Source organism: Anoplopoma fimbria, chromosome 10 (assembly GCF_027596085.1).
Source record: "Anoplopoma fimbria isolate UVic2021 breed Golden Eagle Sablefish chromosome 10, Afim_UVic_2022, whole genome shotgun sequence".
Classification (NCBI taxonomy): Eukaryota; Metazoa; Chordata; class Actinopteri; order Perciformes; family Anoplopomatidae; genus Anoplopoma; species Anoplopoma fimbria.
The window spans coordinates 15161223-15177067 of NC_072458.1; the positions used below are offsets into that span (position 1 = coordinate 15161223).

The following is a 15845-nucleotide window of genomic DNA, read 5'->3' on the forward strand; positions in this document are numbered from 1 at the left end:
TTAGAAACAGGAGGTCTTACAAATCTACATTTGAGTAAATATTTTCTTTAAAATTAATTGAATACTTATTCTTTCTTTCCAGGGCTTGTAGAAAGGCAATCAAGTAGTCCATGAATATGAGATATGAGTTTACAGCTAATTACAATCCCTCCTCGGCATTGTGGAGGTTGGTTTATGACTTTTTGCCAGTTACACCTACAGAGTATGGGTTACTCTCGTTTTTTGATTCTACAAGGTTCATTTTGTTTGTACGACTTCTAGAGTTTAGGGGCAAAACAAAACACAAAGCAGGCTTTCAGGTGTCCTTTACTAAGAAGAGGCTCTGGGTACATCCCAAGTCTCTTAAATTGCCTCCCCGTTTCCCTCACTTGCTCTCCATGCATCCCTGGTGGGCGGGACTAAGACGCAAGGAAACCAGGCGAGGAGAGAGGAAACGAGGAAATGTGTTTTAAGAGACATGAGACGTTTTCTGATGACGACAGCCGCTGATCACAGCTGATCAGCTGTCAGTCGGCTTTAACAGCTGGAGAGACTTTTGATTTTATGTCTGCACACATGATCACTGTACTAATATTAATAATGACACAAAGTAATCATCACTGTACTAATATTAATAATGACACTAAGTCATCATCACTGCCAGAGTAGAAATGTATTTATCTCTGCAGCCTGTTACCTGTTTAACAAACTGCACTGAGTATTTATACTGTGTTCTGTGTATTTATACTATGTTCTTAGTATTTTTTACTGTGTTCTGTGTCCTTCTTATAGGCACAGGACCGATTTTTACCAGCGAAATGCGTTTGTCTTATTTATTAATTATTAAAGTCTATGTTTTAAAATTCGGATTGTAATGTCATTATTAAATAATCCAGAATATGATTATTGTTTCTCCTAAACACTGGAATTAATTTATTAGGCTCAATGTTTCGGGGTAAATTGGAATTTTCTAACTCATCAAACCGACACTCAGGAATTATCAGGCTCATATGAATGAATGGAAATGACAATAAATGATATATAATGGTATAAAGTGTTTCTACTGACAAACAGACTCCAACTGCAACTCTTTAACTCTCTCTGACTTTTTAATCAATTCAATCTGTGAAAAACTCCAGTGATGATGAGCTATATCAGATCAGTACGATCGGTTGCAGCGTCCAATCAAATAACTTATTAACGATGAGGGGGCGTGTCGGCCCTCACAACACTTCCTGGAAGGAAGCTCTCGTGCATCCTCGCTCATGGCTTCCTCAGAGATCCCTCCTCGCTCCTCAGAGTTGAAATAAGAGCTTTGGGACGGCCGTCAATATGGCGGCGTAGAACGACTTCCGGTTCAAGCGAGGAGCGAGGAAACGACAAGTAAGAAACTTGGGATGTACCCACTGTCTGGCCACTCTGCCATAGAGGCCCAGATCAGTAGAGGGTCACATTGATTGTTGTCCTTCTGGACAAGGGACCATCAGGTTCTCGATTAACTCTACTACCAAGAGCCTTCTTACCCAATGCTCTGGTTGGATGGTGCTGGTTGTTCAAAACTTCTTCCCTTTAAGAATTATAGAGGCCATTGTGTTCTTAGGAACCTTCAATGCAACAGAACTTCTGAGGCCTTCCCAAGATCAGTGCCTCAACACAATGCTGTCTCTGAGCTCTGCAGTCAGTTCCTTTGATCTCATGGCTTGGTTTTCCCAAATCATGTCCAATCAAGTGAGTTTACCAAAGGTGGACTTCAATCAAGGTGTAGACACATCTCAAAGGTGATCAAGAGCTAAATTGCAAGTGTCATAGCTAAGGGTTTGAATGTTTATGTCAATGAGATATTTCAAGTTTATTTCTTATTTTTAATAAAACGGTATTTATTGTAGATTGATGAGAGAAGAACTTAATTTTAGCATATGGCTGAAACATAACAAAATGTGAAACAATTAAAGGGTTGCATTTCTTTCTAAAAAAATACTCAGATAATCATGTTTCAAAACTTTATTCATACTCCCAAGACAAATATAAAACTATGAATAATGATCAATAAAATCTTTGAAATGACATTGGAGGTAGGAGTCTAAAATAGCTTTTCAAAAGTTAATAGGGACTGTTAAAGGTGCATGTTAGGATAAAAAAAAAAGTGTGCTTCTCTTTAAATCCCACTCAATACAAATGTTACAGCTGTAGTCTAGCTACCCAAATATCAAAGTTTGTAGGAATGTTATATTATAATGACAATTTCTAAATATTTACAGGATGTTGACATAAATCATGCAAAATTCTAGATACCCAGGATGTTTTTTCAAATTCAAAATAGATTTGATACAAAACTAGATGACTATTGGTCAAAGATCATAATATATATGTGTGTCATTAACAAAATAAATTAGGTGAAATGTTAGAGAAAATATTAGTCATTATTTTTATTTAAGGTATAAAAATGAGACCACCATTTCTAGGAACCACCACAGTTAGAAGGATAAGTATGCATTATGTGCAAATCAACTTGTTCAGTCATAATGATCCCAACTTCACAGGATTCAATCATTCAATCATTTTAAATAAACCTATTTGCAGGATAGCAAGAGCAGAATATAATGCTTTATTTATTCAAGAAATGTACAACTACTAATAATCCTAATAAATTACAGCCCTTCACGATTCATCGACCAAAAGGCTTCAGTGGTCTGCATTGTTTCTAACGGGTGTTGAATCCAATAAATATTCAGAAAATTGATTTCCGGTTTTGTACAGCTTTAAAAATAGATGACTACTAATAATGTGGACTTAAATTTCAAAATTTGGACCTGAACCCATCAAAAAACAGATCTGAATACCCATATCCATTTATTTTCAGATGAAAAAGTTGTTTGGAGTTTTAGTTACTCTATAAGTAAATATGCTTGCTTGCCATTTTACATTTTGCTTACTTTTTCATTACAGAGTTGCCAGTACAGTAATAGGTCGAGGACGTGAACCCTCTGAAGTGATAATTCCTTTGAATTAAAGAGCAACTCCACTCTGTTTAATACGTTTGCTTGTACTGCCAACAAGTGGTGCCTTCATGCTCTGTTTACACCCTGTGCAGCTTTAATGTAGTGCATATCTATAGCGTCCTCTGTCCAACGAGGAGGTCAGGCCTGGTCGCATGAGAAAGTGTTGCAGTGAAATTCATCCTAGTGAAATAGGTGGTGCTAAAAGCTTAGTGGTGTGGGTATTACTCACAAGGTGGCAAGCCAAGAATAATTTCCCCCTCTTTCTTTGATGTGGAATGACACTTTCAATTAATTACAAATATGAAGACAAAAAAAAAGCTATAACGACAAGCAATGTATAAACTATAATTATGAGCACCCGGCAACTACATAGAATGGTAGATTATTCAGAGGATCATACAAATTCAAAGCAGTCATAGAGGAACACTACGTATTTCATAATCAGACACATCAGTATCTGAATATTGTTATCATGTAATAACACCACTTTTTGTTGATCCATCTTCATAGAGCCTAACACACTGAGGTGGAGGAAAAGGCTTTGGAGTACTTGGAACCGCTGATAAAGTGTGCTATTTAAATATACTTATAAAGTGCATTAGGGTTCTGTCGGTAGTGAAATGCCTTCATCAAGTTTTCAAATCTACATTTATTATTAGAACAAATACCCTTTTTGTTTCCTCCTCTTGTGTAAATCTTAGATTATGATGGAGTGGAATTTATTAATGAGTGTTGTCACAATAAGATGATGATGCCACCTCAAAACTGTAGAAAAAAAAACCTTGTTTTCTCACTATCAGGACATACATATGTCTTAATCTTAAAATAGCTGGGGTTTCACTTCATGGTCTGGCCAAGAAGCTCCCATCTTAGAATTGCTAAACTCTGTCTTGAAAAAAAGGCATGTATAGCTTATTTTGGTATTAATTAGCCTAGTAGCCAAGCATCATACTTATCCAATATTTTTGGAATGTAGTCTAAAATATGCACCTATACCTTCAGAGGTTTGGCATATTTTGCTAAATTAAAAGAGATTTGCAGAGGAACATTTATATTCCCCCAGCTAAGGATTGAAAAAACATAACAGCATTTGAACCAAAGTAAATAAGTAGTAAAAGCTAAAAGAACACTCTTGAGATAAGGGGACTAAAGTAACTAGCTAACTACGTCAGCTTAAATTTTGTTGGGGCAAATTGGGACCCCTGAAATATATTCCTTTGACCGGACAAATATGTACTGAGGCATGGTATCCCTGTTATTGTGATACGGCTCTCGTAATTATCAAAAGAGTTTTCTTGTAATTACAAAATACTGATCTCATAATCATAAAACTGTTTTTGGGTAATTACAAGAGATAGGAATTAGGTTTCTTGTCATTTGTAAATACTGATCTCCTAATTATACAGTTTCTTGCAATTGTTTGATACCGATCTTGATCATGAAATAGTCTTCTCGCAATGACAAGATCAGGATTTCATAGTTAAAAAGTGTTCTTGTAATAACTAGATGTATAGCTTGTAATTATTAGCATAAATAATGAAAAAAAATATTAATTATATAATTGTTTTCTAGTATTTTCAAGATACAGATCTTGTAACTATGTTATACTTTTCCTGTACTTATGAAGTAGAGTCATAATTATGAGATATGCATCTCCTAACTATGAGACAGTACTGTTACTTTAAGATACACATCTTGTATTTAGGAGCTTTCTTACAATTTTGAGGTGTGGAACTCATCCTTTGAGACACATACTGTATGTGGTGACAATAAAATACATGTTATTATGAGGTAATTGTCTAGCATCTTGAAATGATAAAGTGTTAGTAATTAATATTATTGCTACTGTAGATTGTTTTCTCTTTGCTGAATTCAATTCACCTCCATAAGAAACAACTTCATGTTCTTGTCTTAGTGTGGATTTCTTTTAGTATTTATATTGCAGTCAATTACTGCTGCATTGTGACAACAGCAGTTTGTGAGGCGCTGCAGGTGGAGGAGAAGGGAAAACACAGTGAACCATCTAAGGCTGGTGAGGACAGTGGTGGGGTTACTCAGCAGGATGTGGGATGCTGAGCAGCTTGGTCATCCCTCTAGTAGAGGTGGTGTTCCCTCCACAGTCCACGTACTGGTACATCTCCTGAGACACCTGCTCCGCATGACCAAAGTACGTGGTGGTGACAGTCACTCTGCAGAGGGTGGAGAGGGACGGGGTGAAGCCTGAGACACACACTACACACAGTAAACTCAAATGTTTAGAATATTAGAATAAAACACAACTCACTGCATCATGACGACAATGTTGTGGACCTTGATGGTTTGGAGAGTGCAGTAGTCACTGGAAAATAAAACAAGTGCTGGTAAATATGTATTGTGGACCAATTAAGAAATGACTTTGTTTTGCAGCAATGTTGAGCATTTTTCCATGTAAACGATAATTTGCTCGCATAATGTGGGAGGTAAAAACTGTAACGGAGTCAATCACTCAAATGAACAATTTCTTTGTCGTATATGACATTAGAGTGATAATCTTTGGGGTTTGGACTGTTGGTTGTACTCGGTATGACGAGATTATCGTTCAACACAATACTGGTTAGGATATTCTATTATGCCATGCCTTATGAATTTTGAGCTATATTCACTTACTTTTCTCTCTCTCTATGCTTTACTAATGCCATTGTAACAACTACTTCCTAGGCAGGGAACATACAGTGGGGCAAAAAAGTATTTAGTCAGCCACCAATTGTGCAAGTTCTCCCACTTAAAAAGATGAGAGACGCCTGTAATTTTCATCATAGGTACACTTCAACTATGAGAGACAGAATGGGGGAAAGAATCCAGGAAATCACATTGTAGGATTTTTAATGAATTAATTGGTAAATTCCTCGGTAAAATAAGTATTTGGTCACCTACAAATAAGCAAGATTTCTGGCTCTCACAGACCTGTAACTTCTTCTTTAAGAGGCTCCTCTGTCCTCCACTCGTTACCTGTATTAATGGCACCTGTTTGAACTTGTTATCAGTATAAAAGACACCTGTCCACAACCTCAAACAGTCACACTCCAAACTCCACTATGGCCAAGACCAAAGAGCTGTCAAAGGACACCAGAAACAAAATTGTAGACCTGCACCAGGCTGGGAAGACTGAATCTGCAATAGGTAAGCAGCTTGGTGTGAAGAAATCAACTGTGGGAGCAATTATTAGAAAATGGAAGACATACAAGACCACTGATAATCTCCTCGATCTGGGGCTCCACGCAAGATCTCACCCCGTGGGGCCAAAATGATCACAAGAACGGTGAACAAAAATCCCAGAACCACACAGGGGGACCTAGTGAATGACCTGCAGAGAGCTGGGACCAAAGTAACAAAGGCTACCATCAGTAACACACTACGCCGCCAGGGACTCAAATCCTGCAGTGCCAGACGTGTCCCCCTGCTTAAGCCAGTACATGTCCAGGCCCGTCTGAAGTTTGCTAGAGAGCATTTGGATGATCCAGAAGAGGATTGGGAGAATGTCATATGGTCAGATGAAACCAAAATAGAACTTTTTGGTAAAAACTCAACTCGTCGTGTTTGGAGGAGAAAGAATGCCGAGTTGCATCCAAAGAACACCATACCTACTGTGAAGCATGGGGGTGGAAACATCATGCTTTGGGGCTGTTTTTCTGCAAGGGGACCAGGACGACTGATCCGTGTAAAGGAAAGAATGAATGGGGCCATGTATCGTGAGATTTTGAGTGAAAACCTCCTTCCATCAGCAAGGGCAATGAAGATGAAACGTGGCTGGGTCTTTCAGCATGACAATGATCCCAAACACACCGCCCGGGCAACGAAGGAGTGGCTTCGTAAGAAGCATTTCAAGGTCCTGGAGTGGCCTAGCCAGTCTCCAGATCTCAACCCCATAGAAAATCTGTGGAGGGAGTTGAAAGTCCGTGTTGCCCAGCGACAGCCCCAAAACATCACTGCTCTAGAGGAGATCTGCATGGAGGAATGGGCCAAAATACCAGCAACAGTGTGTGAAAAGCTTGTGAAGACTTACAGAAAACGTTTGACCTCTGTCATTGCCAACAAAGGGTATATAACAAAGTATTGAGATGAACCTTTGTTATTGACCAAATACTTATTTTCCACCATAATTTGCAAATATATTCTTTAAAAATCAGACAATGTGATTTTCAGGAATTTATTTTCTCATTTTGTCTCTCATAGTTTAGGTATACCTATGATGAAAATGACAGGCCTCTCTCATCTTTTTAAGTGGGAGAACTTGCACAATTGGTGGCTGACTAAATACTTCTTTGCCCCACTGTACACACACTTTTTACTAGTATTTTACTTACAACTAAGCCAAAGGAAACACAAAACAAATTCTGTTGAAGCGGGGGAGGTACTTTTAGCAGGGAAAAATTGTCACAATGCTTCATTTAATTGTTATAGCGTGAAGCCACATGCCAGCATATGTCGGATTTTGTGATGAAATTAATCTCTTATAAATAACATTTCAACTTTGGAGATGGTGGAAGCCATGTAACTATTGAGCGTAATGTCCTGTAAGTTATTAATAATAATAATTGTAATGTTAACGTTATCAAAGAAGCTTCTAACTATTCGGTACAGTCCTATTCATTTCCCATGTTGCCCTAACTGCATCTTTCGACCACTTGTTAGCTAAAATAACGCAAATGTACCTATTTGGCAAATCTTTGTTTTAAACGCAACTAAAACGGAGAGCAAGAGAACATGAACGAAGGGATTTGTGAGCTGTATGATAAACACGGCAGGACTAAAGATGGAAACCCCACAAATATCAGCTCCAATCTTAAAATGAGTTTGTAAAACCAGAATAGTGGAACTTAGACTTTACGTGCTTTACAGGTTTAAGCTCCAGATGATGGGTTGTTCCTGTAGTGGAAAAGGCCTACATGTTATGAAGACCCCGTTTCTAAATGTTCTCAGACATCTGTGACGGAGTAGCTAATAGCGCTGTAACGGTACACTGAAGTCACACCCCGGTTTAGGAGACACGGTTCGGTGCAACTTTGTTTTTATTTACATAGAACAGACCGTAGAACAGGTGCCAGACACAATCCTTCTGCAGGGGACTGAGACAGCATTTTCCCACTGGCAACTTTGGTAAACTATTAAAATTTGAAGGAATATTTCAAACACTTGTGTGTTACACTGTACAAACACTGAACAAAACACTTTCCCAAAAGATAAACAGGTCACAACAGGCTATAAAACTGAAAAGCATCACTTATGCTGTGAAATTGAAAATACTTAATAAATAGTATCTGTCCGTTGCTGTTGTAGCTGACCAGGATACCGGTTATCTGCTTGTGACTGCGTGCACCGGACCGCGAGGGTGGTACTTTTGACTACTGTTTACCATTATTTTTGACTTAACTATTAATTAACAGATTAAAGAATAATGAATATAATCATTAGATGCAGCCATAGTCTTGTCACATCTACAGTATGGGCCTCTCAGAGCTTCTGCCTTGTGTGCGCCACAACTTCAAAACCACACCCTGCATAGACAAAGACCAGAGGTCAAACAAGTATTTCTGTGAGTCATACCTGAAAAACACTCCTTATTAACACACCTTATCTACATCCCTTAAATCATAATTCTTTATCTTTTTGTGGTGAAAAGGTTCATCTATACAGCTTAGCCTTAGAAAAACCTTTGACCTTTGATGTGTATAGCTGGATCAAATCATGTGTGTGTAAACGTTGCCAGTGTTCTATACTCTGGTTTTGGATACACAGTATCTCTTGAGGAATCTTGAGCAGGCAAAAGACCATACCTGGTTCTTGTTAACTTTGATAAAGGAGCAATAGAAAGCATCCTGACTGGAAACATTATAAACTGGTATTGGATGTGCAGGGCCCAGGACAGGAGCGCTCTACAGCGAGTGATTAGAACCGCATGGAACATTACTGGTAGCATCAGTGATATTGGTGAGTTTCGGAGCCTGTGAAAAGCTAAAAGGATGCTTAAAGACAAAACCCACCCAGCCACAGCCTGCTGCTGTCTGGCAAAAGACACTGATGTATTTCACCGCTGTACCACCAGACTACAGAGCAGCTTCTATCCTCCTTAACTCCGCCATAAATAAATGACATGGAACTTTCTGTTATGCTGGTTTTGCAAATTACCATACGGCTACCTTTTGTACAGGCCTAATTCCCACAATAAACCACATTCTCTAGGTATATTTGTATTAACTGTATATATTGTTTTATTTAATTTCCTTTTAAGCCTATTCTAATTTAAATATCTGTATATGTTCTATGTTTATGTAGCGTGAAGGGGCTACAATTTACATTTCATTGTGGAACCCTGTGTTGTATAATGACAGATAAATGAACCATGCAACCTTGTGACAATACTTACTACATGTAGTTCATCTCATCTGCAATGGTGGTGGAGACCATATAATCTATCTGGAAACAGAAATGGAGACAACATTAAAGAGTTGTGCCTCTTCAGTGGAATGGTTAGGTGATGAACAGACACTGAGCTCTACCTGTTTCATGTCCAGAGGACTGATGGCAGTGATGTTGCTGATGCGAGATTTACCGATCACCGTCTTGGCAAACTGCACCTGAGCTGTGATGTTGGCCACCTCCACTGAGTAGTAGTTGTTGTTGGTTATATTGAGCGTGTTCTGGAGGAGAACCAACATTAGAAGAGTTCATTAGTAGTAGTAGGTTTTATACGTGGCAGTGGCCACAAGTTTCCTGAACTCATAATACCACAAAGACACTGTTCATAGGCGAGGGAAGAGCCAGGCTTAAATCTGAATGATTTGATTAAAATCCCTCTTGTATCATCCTGACTCACTCTGAAATGTATCGCATAACAGAAGATACAGACACTCCAACTTCCCATTCCCTATGACTTTGAAGTTTTATGCACATAACACATTCATTCTATTGAAAGAACTAAGAACATTATTGGTACATCTTTCAGACACTATTACTGTGCAAAAGGTACTACATGAATAGATAGTTGAAATGGTTTTGTCTCTGTTAATGTTTAAGTATTTCATACAATCTAAAAGCTTTACAACTAGTGCTGACGGAAATGACCTGAAATCAATATCACAATTAATTTAAATCATGATTAAAATACAAAATGTAATCTTGTGACCACTGAGTCAATTACAAGTACAATTATAGACAAGAGACATGGTTTCTGATTTCTGTATTATTAGCTATTTGTTATCTGCATCTGTCTGAGCCGTTTTCCCTTTCGCTTTAAAGTGTTTGGTGAATTTACCTCTAATCTTACAGATAAGCCCACATAAAGGATGTAAGCACTGACTGAAAGTTTGCGTTACATGTTTGTTGTTTTACTTTCATATAAATTATTTTCGTATTAACTTAATTGCCCGGCCCTATTGAGCCTTTACTTAAGCCCTTAAATCCAATCATTGTGCATTTAATGATCCTCCGCAAACTGACTGGGCTACAAGGTACATAGTTTATGCAGTGACATACCAAACTATCAGCACCTACAACCAAGCAACCGGTCCCCTTTCTCTGTGCTTTTCTGATGGGTCAGCAAAGATCATTTTGTAAATGATGCTCTTGTGTGTGGGGGGATTTAATAATGGATGTCCAAACACATTTTTTGTCCTTATTGTATTTGCTGTTTGTATTCATCCCCACTACAACAGGATTTACACGTTAGTGTTTTTTGATAACTTTAGATTTGACCAAAGATGAAGCCCACCGTGATGTTGAGATAAACGCTGCGTTTCTCTTCGTCGTAGCTGACAAAAACGGATTTCACTCCGACGTAGGACACATCGATGGAGCGAGGGAAGAGGAAGAACACAGCCAGACTGGACAGCAACAGGCAGACCACCACTGATGCCGACACATACAACTTCCTGAGGAGGACACAAGACAATCATGTGATTCCATTACTAAAACACACAATGTGAACTACAAAATGTAACAGAGCTTTATACATACTTGAGAATTTTGGTGCTCGGTATTTTATCCAAGTATCATCTCTCTCACATCTCTCCTCCTTTTTAACAACTACCAGGTAAACAGTGAAATTAAACTCTTCACATTCATAGTATTCTACAGGAGTGTGCACCTGGAAGTAACTGATTGGCCAAATTCAGTGCTTTGCTCAATGATGTCACTGTGCGTTACAGCAAATGATGCGCCAGGTTTAATTTACATTGTCCAGAGGTAAACGGTAAGTGGATTAATTGGGAGTCACATGGTTTTATCAAAAACTACTGCACCATGTAGTGGCTAAGAACCTCAGCATTAGAGGACATTTTGTGAAATACTTGGTTGTGGATCTATCGCCTGTGTACAGTACGGAGCTTGAATCAGGACATTGATAGCCTAGCGTAGCATAAAGACTGCTAGCAGAAGGGAACAGCTAGCCGGGTTATGTGTAAATTCAAAAATACACCTATCAACACTTATTAAGCTGACTATTTTACACACTGTTTCTGGTATCTCTAATATATACAATAAAATAACTGTAAATGTGTCAGTTTATGGTTAAAGGGACAGTTACGTGCTTGAATTATGTCGTGTTGAATAACATCAGTTGCAGTGACTGTAGAGCAGCTTCCTGCCGTCTTGTTGACACAGTAAGGTTGCTAGGTTTTGTACACTGCACAAAAATATTGTGCAGATTGATAAATTGTTGTTTGCCAAGAAATAATTCCAACACCTAACTCCCCCAAAAACAACTGCCTATGTCAATTCATACATTGAGAAACAACTTTCTTTCTGTCAAAATCAAATGCCTACTTTTTTTAGATGTGTGGTTTAATTTCCCATCAATACTTTCTTCCTGTCCTAATACTTTTTATTTTTTGTTCAAATCCATGCTGTTTATTAAATGACAATAGAATAGCAGTACAATAATGTAGTGATTGAAAGCTGGACAGTTATCTGAGAATAATGCGCTGACTCTAGCCAATCAGTATTTGATTGCTTAACTATATGTGTATATTTTATTCAACTTGCAAATACTGAAAGAAGTTAAAGTTGTAATTGTAAAGACCTTTAACCCTATCAGTGTCTCTGTCTAACAGTCCGGAGAGGACACACAGATTAAAGTACTCACGTCCTTCTGGGTCGCAGCCTTTGGTCACTGTATGGAATCAATGCCACAAGTTGATTTTCTTGTCCTGAAACACACACAACAATCAATCATGAGTCACTGTTGGCTGTTTTGGAAAGTAGGTCTGTGGTGCAACTAAAGCCTTTCTTACATTATCCCCCTGCTTTACTTAAGGATTATCACTGGATGCTGTAAAATCACATGACTCTGGAAGACAGACAGCTAACTAACATTAAGTCCTACCCCACCCTGTCTGTGTACACGGTGGTGTTACCTCTGGGGATCCTCCCTGTGCCCTGACATGTGGGACATGTCACACTGTCCCGTCCTGTGAACTCCACATAAGGAAACTGGGAGACGTCTCCACCCTTTCCGTCCTCACTCTGAGAGTCCTCCAGAGGAGAGGTCAGGCTCTCCTGGCCATTATCCTGGCCGGTCTGCTTAGTGAGGCTGGAAAAAGACTTTCCCATAGTCACACCTGGAAAACACAAGAAAGATCAGCTGGGTCTGTACACAGTCCATCCATACCTGGGTTCAATGGCTGACTTATAGCCATGGGACCAAAGGAAAGCTATGTTGAACGAGTAAACAGGAACAGGCGACAACAACTGATCTTTGGAGACAGCTCTTTGGTTTATGGCACACCGGGATGAAATGATCATCTCGGCTGCTGCTTGCATATAGGGGAACAACTGCATTCTTATTTGTCATTCAGCAAAGACTCACTCAGCACTGTCTATCCCTGTCTATCAGATGTTTTAAGAAATATTTCATGTTTCCCTTCCAATTCTCTCCCCTAAAAAAGTAGTTCTGAGAACCTGATTGAATTCTGTATCAACTGTTCATGTGATGGCAAGATTGTATTGTTAAACAAGGAAAAACATTCCTGTACATTACATTACAAGCCCCCTCAACTTCCACAACAGAGACTGCTAAGCCCCCTACCCAATGGCAACTACCGTTGTGGTAGCTGTGCACAGTGCAATAACACATACAAAACCTACAGTTTTTCACATAAAGAGTGTTATCACTTGTGCCTCCACACATGTTGTGTACATGCTATGTTGTCCATGTGGACTTGTGTATGTAGGTAAAACTACCAGAAAGCTCAAGCTGCGTATGAGTGAACACAAAAGTTCTATACGCAGAAATGACAGAGACCATCCTGTAGCGGTACACTTTAAAGATAAAAGACACGACATTTCTACTTTAAGGTTTTGTGGCATTGAACCGAGAGGTGGCGACTTTGACTTGTTTTTAAAACAATGTGAGGCATTCTGGATATTCACCCTACAGACCTTGTCTCCCAAGGGTTTGAAAGATGAATTATTATTATTAACGTAATGTTATGAAATATTTTTCAGATATTTCCGATGCACCATTTGATTTTATTTTATTTGTACTTATTCCAAACGTATGATACTGGTTGGTTATAATGTGACATATTTTTTTTCTAGGGACAGACTGTAGAATAAAAACTTTGCAAGCTTCTAAAAATCCTGTCCTACAAAAGAAAAGTATTGAGCTTGGCATTACAGCCTTTCTATAGTTATCTTCTCTATGTGTTTTTTGATTGACATCCAGACATTCCTCCTATATGATATTATGTATTATGTGTATGTTTTCATGTTGTGTGTAGGCTTTTAGTGCCACGGTATAATGTAAATTGATTCTTGATTTGTTGATGGTTCCGATTCGTGGATGACTGATTGATGTCATGTGATTGGGGCAATCTGATTGGTCTACCAACCTATTTCAGAACCCCAAGTTCTATTTAATGCATGTATCCTCATTTCCTTGTAAAATAACCTGATGAAGGTCTACGTACCGAAACGTTGTTACTAAAATATATTTATATGCAAGTGAAGAAGACAGTGTGCGGGAGTTTTTTATTCTATTAGATTCTATTGTTGAAATCTTTCAAATAAACTTTTACAAATACCTATAGTTCAAAGCAATTGAGACAATTTTAAATCTTTTGTCCAACAATTTGCATGCTTCAAATGTCAGGGTGGCACAACTGTAAATATGGGACTTTTATTTTAATATTAAAGTACACAACAGTTACCAGGATATAGCATCATCAAGAGGAATTCGACTAACTTTTATGTATATATATATATACACACATATATATACACATACATACATATATACATATATATATATATATATACATACATATATATATATATATATATACATACATACATACATACATACATACATACATACATACATACATACATACATATATATACACACAGTACCAGTTAAAAGTTTGGACACACCTTCTCATTCAACTACTAAGAATCTAAAATATAAAACATATTCTGGTTTGTTAAGCATTTGTTTGTTTACCACATAATTCCATATGTGTTCCTTCATAGTTTGGATGTCTTCAATATTAATCTACAATGTAGAAAGAAAGAAAAAAATAAAAACCATTGAATGAGAAGGTGTGTCCAAACTTTTGACTGTACTGTGTGTGTGTGTACATATACATACATATACATACATATATACATACATACATATATATATATATATATATATATATATATATATATATAGACATAAAAGTGATTCAATTCATTGTGATTTGAGCCTTTGATTTAAAAAAAAATGACCCTAGTCATCGTGTTACAATCATCATGCTTTCATAAACACATATTTATTAATTTGCTAAAAATGATCTCACCGTAAAGACTTGTCTTGCCTTTTCAAAAATCTCTTGGCAGGCCTCCTTTCTCTACCAGGCTGTAACCCATGTAAAGGACAATGATTCCTTTAAAAAAGGGATCAATTCAACTTTGCATATATTGTAATACAAGTAGGTGGTCAGCTAACACACTCAACCTGGTGTTTGAGTACAGTCACTGATGACTGTCAAAAGGATCAGATAACATAACAAATGACTGTAATGTAATAACAGACGTGCCCACTGCCAGCCATAACCTCCACAGTTGCAAAGAACGTGAGGTAGAACACGGGAATCCCTCGTGCCTATCTGTTGGTAACAACATTGAAATTGAGACGGTGTTCTAAAGTGAGTCCATTACTTAGCACGGTCACGCTAACGTTGCTGACGTTTAGGCCTGTGAACTAAGATAGAGCGACGGCAGTTCACTTTAGTAATCTATTGACAGGGGGAGTTTCTGTCAATGTCGATGTAGCTAACAACATCATACAACAAACCGAAGTGACCAAGCATGCTGACAAAATGCCCTCTTAAAAGAAACCCCCACAAGAGTAACAGTTAGCTTGATCAGCTAGCTACAATAGCCCAGGCTGACAGCTAACCTTAAGCCGTGGCCAATAGTACCATAGCGTACTCACCTAGCTACTTTCATATATAACACATTCTATCCATCAAAGGTTAATGTGAGAAATGCTGAAATAAACACGTAAGTCCACTGAAATAGGGTCAGAGAGAATTGACGCTACCTGCATGCGACTCTGTAGTTACCAGATCACTGCTGCTGGTGGCTCATGCAGTTTTGTTTATCCTCTTAAAAACAGACATGCGCGCGTATGCTACATTCAAAACCATGGGAAAAGCCAGTTTCAAGCTTAGAAATACGATGACATCATGATAACATCTAATAAGATCTCTTATGGAGCAACAACAGACAAAAAATGATTAGGCTACTTAAGCTGCGTTTTTGTCTAAAAGTTAGAAACAGGAAAACACCTCACCTACTTTCTACCACGAGGGCCGATTTTAATTTCAGCACATATCAAAATAGTTT

At 38.0% G+C, this 15845-nt stretch overlaps 1 protein-coding gene across 2 annotated transcripts; it reads right to left on the bottom strand.

Annotated features, from left to right (window-relative positions):
• Nucleotides 1–1979: 1979 nt before the first annotated feature.
• On the bottom strand, nucleotides 1980–15617 carry tmem106bb (transmembrane protein 106Bb). 2 transcript variants are annotated; one of them, XM_054605903.1, is made up of 8 exons: nucleotides 15541–15617; nucleotides 12368–12571; nucleotides 12097–12160; nucleotides 10726–10885; nucleotides 9515–9655; nucleotides 9382–9431; nucleotides 5263–5316; nucleotides 1980–5167 (listed from the first exon to the last, which is right to left on the bottom strand). In XM_054605903.1, exons 2-8 carry the CDS (start codon nucleotides 12561–12563, stop codon nucleotides 5029–5031), a joined length of 804 nt encoding a protein of 267 aa, XP_054461878.1. In that variant the 5' UTR covers nucleotides 12564–12571; nucleotides 15541–15617; the 3' UTR covers nucleotides 1980–5028. The 2 variants fall into 2 exon arrangements, with proteins under 2 accessions (XP_054461878.1, XP_054461879.1); XM_054605904.1 differs by lacking the exon at nucleotides 15541–15617 and adding an exon at nucleotides 14795–14850.
• Nucleotides 15618–15845: the final 228 nt, after the last annotated feature.